At 36.3% G+C, this 13,521-nt stretch overlaps 2 protein-coding genes across 6 annotated transcripts in view; one reads left to right on the top strand and one right to left on the bottom strand.

Moving 5' to 3' along the window:
• Positions 1-13,521, top strand: part of LOC126854233 (uncharacterized) — a 177,859-nt gene that overhangs the window by 85,931 nt on the left and 78,407 nt on the right. Inside the window, exon 1 of one of the 3 annotated variants that reach the window (XM_050600755.1) lies at positions 12,590-13,029. The exons of 1 other annotated variant lie outside the window; for it this stretch is intronic. In XM_050600755.1, the coding sequence (XP_050456712.1) occupies positions 12,837-13,029 (193 nt within the window). In that variant the 5' untranslated portion in view covers positions 12,590-12,836. Of the gene's footprint in view, positions 1-12,589; positions 13,035-13,521 lie in introns of those variants that run through there. One more of the 3 variants, XM_050600756.1, reaches the window with a different exon arrangement.
• The window catches only part of LOC126854223 (hepatic triacylglycerol lipase-like), a 212,463-nt gene that overhangs the window by 132,052 nt on the left and 66,890 nt on the right, over positions 1-13,521 (bottom strand). The gene's annotated exons all lie outside the window — the stretch shown is intronic.

Here is a 13,521-nt window from a genome sequence, read left to right as displayed (position 1 = left end):
TGCGAATTTTCTTATTGTGTAATTTAAATATATTTTCTTTTCTAAAAAATCAATTGCCGAGATCTCAGATCTTGAGCGTGAGAAAAAAGTTGAGAGAACGCACGGTAGATTTATTTTTGCTACGAGCTTTATTTCGTTTCGCACGCGACCTTTTTAATGCCGGACATTAAATGTGCAAGCGACTGCTGAATATTTTCGCTATAATATCGTCCGAAGACTGATTTACGGCTCACACTTTGCATTCGCAATTGAAGAAATGACATAAGCTATCGGCGATTAAATTCACGAAGCGTCCCAAGGCGGAAGAGTGATGCGCGCGTGTTAAATCGGAATCTTTCGGTAGGAATGATAATTCAAAGATTTAATTTCTTTGACGGAAAATATATCGCCAAGAATGATTCCATTAAAATTAATGAGTCAATAAAAAATATGTCTGAGCGAGTGAAACTTTTTGCCGCGTTCTCGATGTCGATCTTTAAATCAATTGTCGAATACTTTATTCATCGCGGAATTTAAAGTACCCTTCCACTTTAAAACACTCGTATTTCCGGTGACATAATTAAAAAAAAATTTTAGTATTTGCGCGATGCGAGATTTTTGAGACGCGAAATAAAAAATAAATCAATAATAATAATGACATTTGTTGATCCGCAATTCTGTACATTTTCCCTTTTCTTAACTTCTTATCATTTTATTCACATTGAAATCTAGTATGACCATAATTTTCTAGCAATGATTTCGAGAGATCGAAGATGTTTCATATCGAAGGAGTGCGTTGAAAGCCCAAGGTGCACGCTCAGCTGATTACATCATTGCAGGTGCATCAGGCTCGCTTGTAAATCGACCTCCCTCATGGATTTCATCTATCTGCCCTCCCTTTCTCTTTCCTTGTCCTTTCCCCTCCCTCGCTCTCTCTCTCTCTCTCTCTCTCTCGCCCTGTTTGTCTGTCTCTCTCTTCAAGGTAGATATTTGCAATTTAACCCTCCCTGTTGTAGCCCTCGCGGCACATCCGATGGTGCGCACAACCCTCAGCACGCGGAGATTTCCGGCAAAACGGTTCGCCTTACCTGGCGAAATCAATTACCGCGTAACTCGACTAAATTACTTTAGTCTGCGATGTATACAGAGGGATAAAAACCGATGCTATTTTTCTACGATGTAAAAAAGAAAATAAAATGTATTTAAATTGCGAAATTAGCTTTGCGAGGATTACAAGAAGAGATAAAAGCCTTAACGCGATTCACTTTAATATCTTGTACGTATCTAGAAAAAACATATTAATCATTTCAGGAGAAATTTATCTCATCTGACAGTAAGTGCATATTTCGACGATTTTTATGCGATTTTCGCATCGGCGCGTGCTGGCAATGAACAAAAAAAAAAAAAAACAGACGCGACAGAATATCATCGCATTGATTTTCGACATGAAAATAAATACACATACAATATTTGTCCGAAAAAATAATTCAATTAATCGCTCATCGGTACGGCCGTGTCGTTTTGCATGAAATGTATCTTTATATCGCGCGATAAATTTTTTTTGACATTTTTTTCCATATTTTCTCGGCAATATGATTTTTAATCAGTAACGATTGTCGTCGATGGGCGGCGTTTAATTCGCGAAATAACGATCACGAACGGATTCCGTAATTGTTCCGAAGGAAATGTAATCTCCAGCAGGGCCCTCCTCGCGCGATATCTTCCGCCATTCGGCAAGCGTGACATTTTAATTAAAATCGCGACATGTATTACCCCGCGGGACGTTTAATTGCCTCCCTGATTAAATCTGGACGCCAAAACACTTTCCATGAGAATGATAATTTTTAATTACAGTCGTGCCGACGTGGCGGCTGCAAATGAAACGCTCTAACGTGCTAAAGGTGGAGCATCGAGACATTATCGCATCGTTACAAATCATTAAATGAGAGAAAACGCGGTATTAAAAAAAAAAGAAAAAAAAAATACGCATCTCACGGTATCGCCGACATTAATTTTCGAACGATAGATTTTCCGATTTTCAATTAGATAAGAGATCTGAAAAGAATAACGCTGACATTGAAAACTTTCGTTCAACAGAGGAAATAGTATATTAACAGTCGCACACACACACACACATATCTCTGCAAGTCAACGCGTTAATAAAAGCGAAAAAAGAATTGATAGATATTCGAACAGTAGGATTTAATCCATGCATTAATCCCGCGCTGGTGTATAGATTCGAACGTACACGGTCGCTTCTCGTATTTTCCGCCCGGCTCTATCTCCATATTTCAGCGAGGTGCACTTAATGTCAAGTATAGTCGCGGATTCGACGGAACAAAAGTGATGCATCGGCCGGTGACATATTTTCGATTGTGGATATCGCGCCTTTATCGCGCGTGCTTCGGTATCGTGTATATTTAAGCGTCTATCAATTATATTTGACACATCGCGCTGAGATTGTTTCGTAATTGCAAACTGATTGCCAATATATATATACATATATATATATATATATATATATATATATATATATATATATATATATACATATATATGTGTGTGTGTGTGTGTTAAGAATAATATGACGTGAAAAACAAGAAGAAAGAGGATTTATCGATTTTGCTGTCAGAAACAATGTGTCTGGAAAGTTTTATTTCATCTTTCACTTAAAATTTTAAAACCACGAAATCTGTTTAATTAGTCAATATAAACTTTGTAAACAAACGCTAATATTGAACGAATACGAAAATATTAATCTATTAAGGATGTATGTGTTATATATCAAAACGTTGATAAAAACTTGATGAAAATTTTGTAGACTGTTCTATTATTTCCTCTGAGCATCCGTGTCAAACCTGAGTACAATTCTCTTAACAATTAACAAATTATTGAAGTTTAAAGTTAGTTATTAATTTTTATGGAATTTATTGACAAATTAGACAAAAAAAAATATTGCCAACAAAATAAAAATTGTCACATATATTAAGAAAACTCTAATAAATATTTGTGCAAAACTTGATTTATATCCATTTACTTGTTTAAATATTATTTACTAAAATTGTTTACTTGTTTAAAAATTATTTACTAAAATTATTTGTTTAAAAATTATTTTCTAAAAATTATAGAAAAATATTCCTCTCTCTCTCTCTCTCTTTCTGCAAATTGGAATTTTTTATTTCTTGCAGTTGATTGCGGAGGATATTTACGATCAAAAGTTTTTATCATAAATTAGGAAAAATATTAATCACCACTATTTTCTTTTACGAAGATGGTAAAAATTATATTATTTTGTGACACTTTAATTCTTTTTATAATCCGGATTTATTTGATTTTCCAAACAATATGTAAGAAATATATATATTTTTTTTAATTTTTGCTACTATTATACAGCCAAAACACCCTTAAACGCAAGAAGCAACATTGCGTCTTATGGAAATAATATTGGAGCATTAAATTCAATACATCATTCTATCATCTTCATGAATCATATCCGGCCATAAATTACAAGATGATCTAGATAATCACCAATTTAGTCTTGTTACTAGCTATATATGAGACATGTAACAGGACACGATATATCTTTCCTACTGAGAGACAAGAAATAACGCAGATAGGGCGAGGCGATAAAATATCGCTACTTACAAAACTACGGAGAAAATCAGAAACGCTTCCGCCGACGAGGAAGCAATAAGACAAAAAGCTTTCCAGACCTCTTCATCGGTTTCAACGGCGAACTCTATCGGTCCTCGGAGAGGCGCCGAAAAATACAGGAAGACGCAACTTCCTCTCCGCAAGCATCGCATTAATCTTCCCTTCGAACGCAGCGTCATTAATGAAACACGAATCTTCTCTCTTTCTCGAATTTAACAAATCAAAAAAGAGCTCCATTTCTCTGAGCACAAGATTTTTCATATTAATCAATTCTTCTGCAAGATTTCTCCAGAGATAGCGTTAGCTAAGAGATAGAGCTAATTATGTTATATAAAATCTTGCAAAAATAAGAGTATCATAAATTATTAAAAATACAATTTCAACTTTTTCATTCTAGAATTTATTTATGATTTATCTATAATTTGTGATTAAAATATTAAATACACAAAGAAACATTATATTCAAATTCATATTATATAATTATTATCCTAGCGATTAATTACATTATATTCTCAATACTAATTCGACTATCTGTCATTCCATTATTACAATCGTTAGACTACACTTCACATAATCTGCCGAAGAAGTCACGAGAGACTTTCAATTTAATTCTCTCGCGAATATAAATTAAAAACTTTCTCGCGCGTAATACGGGCAGCCGCACGTATATCCGAGGACCGTAATATTTTTTTATTAATTTTCACAACACACTTATCGTCCTTATCGTCCGACGCGATTATCGTGAAAAATTCCGAACTTGCCGAAACGATTATACGTCGCTCTTGCAGGCTCGGGCGGGGAAATATGCGCGCGGATGGTCGTGAATGGTCGAGGAAAATTAAAAAGTCGGTAATTGTCGCGCGTATATTCGCACCTGTCGGCGCCCTTGAGGTACGCGCAATTTTCGACGGTTAAACCCACGTGACGCCGGCCGGCCGGCGTCGCTGCGTTGCGAAGGCGCACAAGTCGACGACCACTTTGGCGAAAATTCAGCATATTTTTGCATAACACCCCTCGACCGCCCTCACCCTCCCCCCTCTCCCCAGCTGCTTCTTTATTATACGATAAAGCCGCGCCCGTTGCGCGACTGTTGCGGGATTGCAACGCGAAAACGATGCGCGCTTCGCCCTTCACATCGCGCGTTTCCACCCCCGACGCGTCGTCGTTTTTTGCGATAATTAAAAACCCGAGCCTTCCCCTTCTTTCTCCCCCCCCCCGCGTCCCCCTCGCCTTCCGAAAATATTGTGCGCGTCAGAAGAAAGAAAGATAAAAAAACCGTCGTTAGTCATAGTCCCCGGGCGAGAGACAGATGTGACAGATGAGTGACGAAGTGGGAGTCGAACCGTGATTTATCATTGTCGATGCATAATTTTTATCGGATTTTTGTCGCTTTAAAAATTCTTCCCCGGAGAAATCCTGCCAGCGAGAAATTTCTAAATGATCGTGGTTTGGACTTAAGTCAAGTAGAATCAAGGAAGGGGGCAAAGAACGGGGAGGGAGAATCCTCTCGTACGGTCGTCGGGACTTATTACACCCGAGATTTCTCACTGTGCATAGCTGCGCAGGAGATGTCGATGCCGAGAGTCCGCGGGCTATTCGCCCAGCCCCGATTAAGGGCGCCGTTTACATCCGGGTTTCGTACAAAGCACCGCGATTCGAACCCGATTCGGCAATCCCGGACACTAAGCGGCGGTATAGGACCGTGAGAGGATTTAACCGCGGGATTTGCTCGGAATTTCTACAAGACCTGGCGTCCCCGAGTATAACTAGCGGATCGGCTACGTACATATACAGGGTGTCCCAGAATTAGACGGACAAACTTCAGCTGGTTATGAGAGGATAAGAAAACAAGCCAACTTTGTCAAAGATAAACCCGCAAATGAGCCAATTCAGCAATAGAGATAAAGAATCAATACTAATAAAAGCAAAATTTTTTTGAAAAGAAATGATCCTTTCAAAATTTTATTAAAGCAGGTAAATAGAAGTATCATGAAATGTTATCATAAAATTTGTGTACAAAATATTTTTTTGATATTTCAAATAATATCGAGAAAAGCAAAAAGTCGCTCTGCGATATGAAGAGTAATTCCACCCCTTAGAATTGTTTTTGGGCAACTAAAAATTTCTAAATTCATCTATTTACCTTCCCTACATGTATGTAAAGTTTCATCAAAATTAGAATTTTCCAGTTCCTTTGTTAGTCTTTGATTTAGAGCCAAAAGGGATCATTTTCAGACAGAAGTTCATTGGCAAAATTGGTTTGTTTTAGTGTCCTTTATACCCAACTAAAGTTTGTCGATCTAATTCTGGGACACCCTGTATATACACGGAGGGGCTAATCTTGATCAAAGCTCGACCAAAACTATTGGATCTTACGGTCTCGTCACTATCATAAAGAAGATCATCGATTCCACGCTTATCGACATACGCTTAAGGCTGTGTCGTGAAAATGGCGCGAGAGATTTCTTAAAGATAAAAATTCTCGATCTAATATTCAGATATTCCCTTTGATGTCGTATTTATCTTTGAATATTAATATCTACATTTTTCAAGTTGCGCGTTTCGTTCCAAGACCTAGATATTTTTATTTCCCATACATATTCATGCAAAAATTGAAATTAGATCTTCAAAGAGCGCTTCAATAGCTCGGATTGCTTTGATATTTTAACGAAAAATTCTGATTATAGTAGATAGATGTTACGACGCGGAAATGAATTAAAAATTGTAGTATTATTTTTATCAATCGTCCCTGAATAAAATAGCGATGAAAATATCACGGCGTTAAGCGAATAAAGATTAAGTGAATCGTCTCGCTTTCATGGAAACGCGCGCTCCGTTGAAAAGCGTCGAAAGAATCGCGAAGGCGAAGGAATCTCGGCGTCGAGAGTCCGGCGGAGAAAAGCGCCGGAATTAAACTGTAATCCCTCCACCATTATCGTGCTGTGGCAGTACTTTCAGCGAAGATATGGGGCGTCTGAGGGCGTCACTATATTCGCGCATCTCACAAAATCCGCGTTAACGCAAGCTGCGAATGTAATCCGGAACGCGCATGCTCGATCGAGAGAAGAACATTGGAAAAGATAAAGCGGATAATTCTCCGGTAAATAATTCGCGGAATTTGCATTAATATGCGACAAGGGAATTTTCCAATTCAAGCGGAAAATGTTGTCGGAGTAGGGACGTTGTAAGGAAAACTTTGATACAGTGTATCTTGGGGCATTCGCGCGGGAGAGACAGTTAATTTTTTATTCAATGTCGTACGCGAATTTAATTGAGAACTCGACGGTGACAACTACATAGAATCTCGACGAGTTGAAGTTACTTTCAAGGATATTTGCGAAGAAGGAAGGAATAATTAAAAGGCAATCTTAAGGATGTATGTCATATGTCGAAACATTGACAAAAGCATTTTATTTGTATTTTATTTGTATTTTATTTCTTCTGAATATCTGTGCAAAACCTGAGCACATTCTCTTAGAAAATTATTTATTAATTAAATTATTAAACATTATTAAATATTGCCATCAAAATAAAAAATTTCATATGTATTAAGAAAACTCTAAAAAATATTTTTTTGCAAAATTTCGTTTAGACTTGTTTAAAAATTATTTACCAAAAATTGTAGAAAAATTTCTCTCTTTCTTTCTGCAATTTCCTTTTTTTTTCTTGCAGTTGATTTCAGAGATATTCACGATCAAAAGTAATTGTCATGAATTAAAAAAAAAATATTAATTCTAATTTTCTTTTATGAAGACGTCAAAAATATTATTTTGATATGATACTTTAATTTTATTTAAAATCTGAATTTATTCATTTGATTTTTCAAACGTAAGAAATATATTTTTCTTTATTTTGGCAGTTTTTTGCTATTATTATGCAATCGAAACATCCTTAATTTTTGTCGGAAAATGAAATTTATCTGCTATATATTATTTTTGAAAACACCCTGTGTCTACAAATAAAAGTGTAATCGAGGAATAATTCGCTGAGCGAGCTGACGATGTCGCATCGCCTCCAGGCGTCATATTTCCATTTTCGCGACTATATCGAATTAGTTCGCTCCAGTAACGCAAATGTAAGGAGAACCGCCGATGTATGTGTGTGTGTGTGTGTGTGTATAAATTTATATATACATGTATATATCTAGGCAACCTCGGCGTCTCGTGACTTATCGTGGCACGTCACGTGTTATCCGATATCAGGAGAGTTACGAGGATTATCAGCATTAGTTTCCATCGCGCGCCGGTACTTTGCGGTAACGCGAACATTTCGCTTTTGATCTCGACGTTCCTAAGACTTAATCCTTTCAATGGGAGTTTAACGCTATTTTATCGCCGGATATGGAAGATTTGTAGAAACACCGGAAGAGAGTAACGTATGCCAAAAATATATACGTTCGAGGGCAAGTTTTAAAATTATGTAGAAACCATCCCCTATAAGACCAAAATTTTCTAGCCCTTATACAAATACAATTCCCAAAGTTTAAACAAAGATGCCAGTTCTTGAAGATAGGAAGATTTTAAATTAGAAGCTGAAGTATTTAAGAACTTTCGCAGTTTAAGTGGTCTGACCACCCTGGGCTTATTTTTAAAAATCTGTTAATTCAAAAAAAAACAAAATTTATTTATTTTTGGCCACATAGTAGATTAGGGTTTCAAGACCGTCTCTTATAAGTTTTAACAAAAAATATTTTAAAATGGCGACGCTGCAACTATTGCCGTGGAGGTCCACGCGCGTAGCTGGCGGTAAGTTTATCTCAGTTATAATAAATCTGAAAAAAAAAAAAAATTTGCTTATTCGTGAATACGTGTGGCTACAATGTAGCGTACGGATTTTTTTTTCTATTAGTGGGGAAATAACGGTGAGGCGAAGAAAAAAAAATCGTATTTTTCATAGAAATTTGACAAGAAAAAAATTAATAAAAAAATAATTAATCAACTCATCGCAGAAATCGTACGCTACATTGTAGCCACACTATTCACGAATGAGCAAAATTTTTTTTTTTTCAGGTTTATTATAACTGAGATAAACTTACCGCCAGCTGCGCGCGTGGACCTCCACGGCAACAATTGCAGCGCCGCCATTTTGAAATATTTTTTGTTAAAACTTATAAGAGACATTCTTAAAATCCTAATCTACTGTGTGGCCAAAAGTAAATAAATTTTGTCTTGTACTTTCAAATTTACAAATTTCAAAAAATAAGCTTATTTGTCGAGCGGTCAGACCCCTTAAGAGCATTTTAGAAATTATACAGGATTTCTAAACTTCTTACAATTAGACAGCAAATTTCCAAGAGACCAAAAATCGGAGAAACTTCCTTAAATTCTCGTTTTAAGTGCTCATCTCTAGCAGCTGGTGGATATAAAACAAAGAGCGGGGGAAATACACTCCGAAAAATCTAGAACGAAGCTACCGACAGCAGCGATGTTTGAAGTCAATACTCATATAGTCATATATCGATACAAGCGGAAACCCGCGCATCCGCGCGAACACGGCGGCGAGAATCTTATTGACGCCACGTCAGAATCTTGAAGGAGCAATCTTCAATGTTTAACGGGGAGGAACAGCCTGGCGGGATTACGAGAAGAAGGAAATATTTGACGCGCCCGGATAATGCATATACCATGCGCGCGGTATTTTCGCGCGCGAATCCATGAGGAAGAGGAGAGAGAGAGAGAGAGAGATGGAGAAAATCACGCTCTTATGTATTTTCAATACGTACGACGATATTCTCGGCTCCGTTGATCGGCAATTTTGTGCGGAAAATATACGGAAAATACGCGCGAATGGAGAACGAACTTGACCGTTCGCAGAGTCCAATATACCCGAGCGTTCGCGTCTGCGAAGGAAGCCGACGTATATAGGTCATGGAATAACATTTCTTTTCGTAAACTCGAGAGACCAGCTTTGGCGAAACGGATGGTGATTTGTTTCTCGCAGTAGTTTTTTTTTAACAGAAAGGAAGAAATTTCTTTAAGGATGTACGTCATATGTCAAAACATTGACAAAAGCATGGAAATTTCGTAGACTGTTCTACTAATTCTTCTAAGTATCCGTGCAAAATTCTCTCGATGGTTTTGTAAATTATTTAAGTTTAAAGTTAGTATTGAAAATGGCGTATTGTAGCACTTATTTGACAAGGAAAAAACATTGAACAACAAAATAAAAATTTTCATATATATTAAAATCAAAATTTTTTGTCATAAATTAAGAAAAATATTAATTACAATATATTAATAATATGTATATTAATATAATTAATATAATGTAATATATATTAATTATAAATATTAATACAATTATTTTCTTTTACGAAGACATTAAATCTATATATTATTTTGTGTTATTTTAATTTTTTTTTATAATCCATCTTTATTTGTTTTTTCAAACAGTGTAAACACAAAAAATATTATTTTTTTTTTTAATTTTGACAGTTTTTCGCTACTATTGTATAGCTAAAACAGCTTTAACAATATATAATTCACACGCAATTCTAAGAATATAAGCTTCAAAATGTCAAAATTTAATTCTTTATTTAATCTTTATTAAATAAAGAATTCAGTTATTATTAAATAAAGAATTTACAACAATCAGATTTTAGCTTAATTTAATTATACATTTATCTTTATAAAAACATCAAGCGGCAAGTAAACCTTTTTGCATCAAGCTCAAATTCCAATTCCTCCAGCGGCATTATTTCGGATATTAGATTCCCCGATGGAATCTTGTACCGAAATGCGAATGTAACGGGGATATGCGTAATAAATCTCGCGTATATCGGAGCGCAAACGGCCATTGCTGCGTTCCTAGGACGGGACGAAACAAAGCGAGCGATCGCGCCGGCATTGTCGGAGACCCGGACACGCTGCCGATTTAGTGCCGCGTTTCAGTTTAGCTTCTGAATCGATGACAAATGGAAAACTGCGCGAAACGCACGCAACGTACGCAACGCCGACTCTTAAATCGTTGCGCTCGCAGCAAGCGATTTAATCCATCGATCGCGTTCGTAAATGTCATAAATATCCGTAGCCATCGAGGGAGACGCGAACGAGGAAAAAAGCACCACCGTATATATCCGACTCTTAAAGTCCTTAACTCGTCAATAATAACCTTGCTATCTGTCAGTTCTTATTAAAAGCGCGGTTAATAGCGTGGAAAATATATTTATTCATAAAACGCAATTTTTCATCTGACACTTGACGTATCCTTCCTTGATTTATATGTAGAAAGTAATTTCATAATTTTTTTTTTTTTTTTCATATATATTTTTATTATTTGTCATATTATACTTAAGGGCATGGAATAAATATTTGTCAAAAATGTCAGATGCTGAGATAAAATATGGCTTACATTTTGCAATTAAAGTTAGACAAACCGTAGCTTGATTATTTAACAATAAAATTAAAATTAGTAAATTTCACGATAATAATATAAAATTAGCAAATCAATAATTCTCGAATCGCTGATTGGACAAACTGATGCACCAATTTAAAATTTAATATCCATGCAAGCAAAATTTTCTGCGTGCATTAAAAGAGATGAGAAAAAATAATTGGTGACATTTCCAGAGAAAAACAAATTTCAGTTTTCTCGCGCATATAGTAGCGATCCAAAATAGTCGCGAGTTCCTGATAATCGCATTTAAGGACTGAAAGAACTTTCTCAATCTCATCCTCCATTTCCGGACACCATCGTACTCTTTGCGTAAGAAATTTTTTTCCAACCATTCGATTGGCAGACCGGAAACGAGGGAAATCGCTTTCCATCCCGTGAAAAATAACGGTCGAGTTTAATAATGGAAAGAGAGAAATATTCATTTCCCTTACTTCTACAAAATCTCCAAGAGATATCCCTCCCGGTAATTGCGTGATAAATATATTAGAGGAGACGTGTTATCAAATTTCATTAAGTCCCGAATGCAAGTCGTTCCGCCGTTTGCGTTCGCCCCGCACGAACCCCATCAGAAAGTCCTAATAGCCACTGCGACAATCCTAAAGTCACGTGACGATCGTAACGTTCAACGATCCAACTCTCGGTCACTTGAAAATCCAATTAAAAATCTCGATTTCTTATCACAATTTGTAGATAAAAAAAACTAAAGATTATTTAAGACGTCTGACTGCTCGACAAATAGGCTTATTTTTAAAAATTTCTAAATTCGAAAGTATAAGACAAAATTTATTTATTTTTGGCCACATTGTAGATTAGGCTTTTAAGAATGTCTCTTATAAGTTTTAACAAAAAATATTTCAAAATGGCGGCGCTGCAATTGTTGCCGTGGAGGTCCACGCGCGCAGCTGGCGGTAAGTTTATCTCAGTTATAATAAACCTGAAAAAAAAAAATTTTGCTTATTCGTGAATAGTGTGGCTACAATGTAGCGTATGATTTTTGCGATGAGTTGATTAATTATTTTCTTATTAATTTTTTTCTTGTCAAATTTCTATGAAAAATACGATTTTTTTTTCTTCGGCTCACCGTTATTTCTCCACTAATAGAAAAAAAAATCCGTACGCTACATTGTAGCCACACGTATTCACGAATAAGCAAATTTTTTTTTTTTCAGATTTATTATAACTAAAATAAACTTACCGCCAGCTACGCGCGTGGACCTCCACGGCAACAGTTGCAGCGCCGCTATTTAAAAATATTTTTTGTTAAAACTTATAAGAGACATTCTTAAAACCCTAATCTACTATGTGGCCAAGAATAAATAAGTTTTGTTTTATACTTTCAAATTTACAGATTTTTAAAAATAAGCATATAGCAAAATAAAAACATTTTTCTAGCAGTCAGGGTGATCAGACCCCTTAAATTATCTCAAAAAATATCATTAAAATTATCATTAAAAATTATTTTACGCTATAAAAATAATAAAAGAAAAGTCACTTTGTAATGTCATATCGTCACATGCTAAGATATTTTCATAAGCATTGCAAAATTACAAATTTTATTTTAGTCACAAAGGAAATATCGATTTTAAATTTGTAAAATAATGTACGATTGATTATAAATCAAATACAACATAAGGTAAACATTGTTTACACAACAGACGCGTTTTTTGTTGTCTCTCGAAAATAATGTTTCGCGCGCGCGTCGAAAAAGAAGCGGTAGAGAAACGACGCTGGGGGATGGATGTAGAGGGGATATGACCGTGTGATGCCTGTGTGATGCCAGTGTGTTTACCTGTCGTGTATACATACGCATGTACACGAAAGCGACGCGAGCGGAGTTCCGGAGGAGCCCGAGATTTTTCCAAAGAGATTTTTCCCGGATCGCATTTTCCAGGCGAACTAGCTCGCCCGGACTAGCGTGGCCTCTCTCGTGTTTCGCCCGGGTTTTATCGCCTGCGAGAGGAATAGACGGTGGCAACTGGAAGCTGTCATCTACGAACGCATGTAAGGTACGAGAGTATACGTATGCAGGCGCGTTTCATGTATGAAACATTTCGTCATTTTTCTCTTTTTTTTTTCCGAGCAAAAAGGAACGCATCGAAGCGTGAAGCGTTTCACTCAAGCGACGATTCGAAACGAGATCCGTACGATCGAGAAATCGAAATCTGCAATAATACGATACTATCGCGTTTTTTTGTTTTTTTTTGCGAAGTCACGCTGAAACGAACGAAAGAGAGGATACTAGACTTCTTCCTCCGTGAATTTTCACGATCGATTATTAGAGAGGAAATTGCGAGAGAATTGAAGAAAAATCCGAAAGTGTAGTATACGATTTTTTTAATTGTTTTTTTTAATTCCCATTTTTCTTCCCATTATAAACTGAGCTTTGTGAAACGACGAATGGAATTACTATCCGAAATCGCGCGGACTACTTTCGCAAAGCCCCGGGCGAGCTTTTTTGCGCCAGGTAATTATTAGAATGCAGGAGATTGTAGG

Source organism: Cataglyphis hispanica, chromosome 13 (assembly GCF_021464435.1).
Source record: "Cataglyphis hispanica isolate Lineage 1 chromosome 13, ULB_Chis1_1.0, whole genome shotgun sequence".
Classification (NCBI taxonomy): domain Eukaryota; kingdom Metazoa; phylum Arthropoda; class Insecta; order Hymenoptera; family Formicidae; genus Cataglyphis; species Cataglyphis hispanica.
Note: the sequence above shows the minus strand (reverse complement) of the source record. Positions and strands in the feature narration are given on the sequence as shown.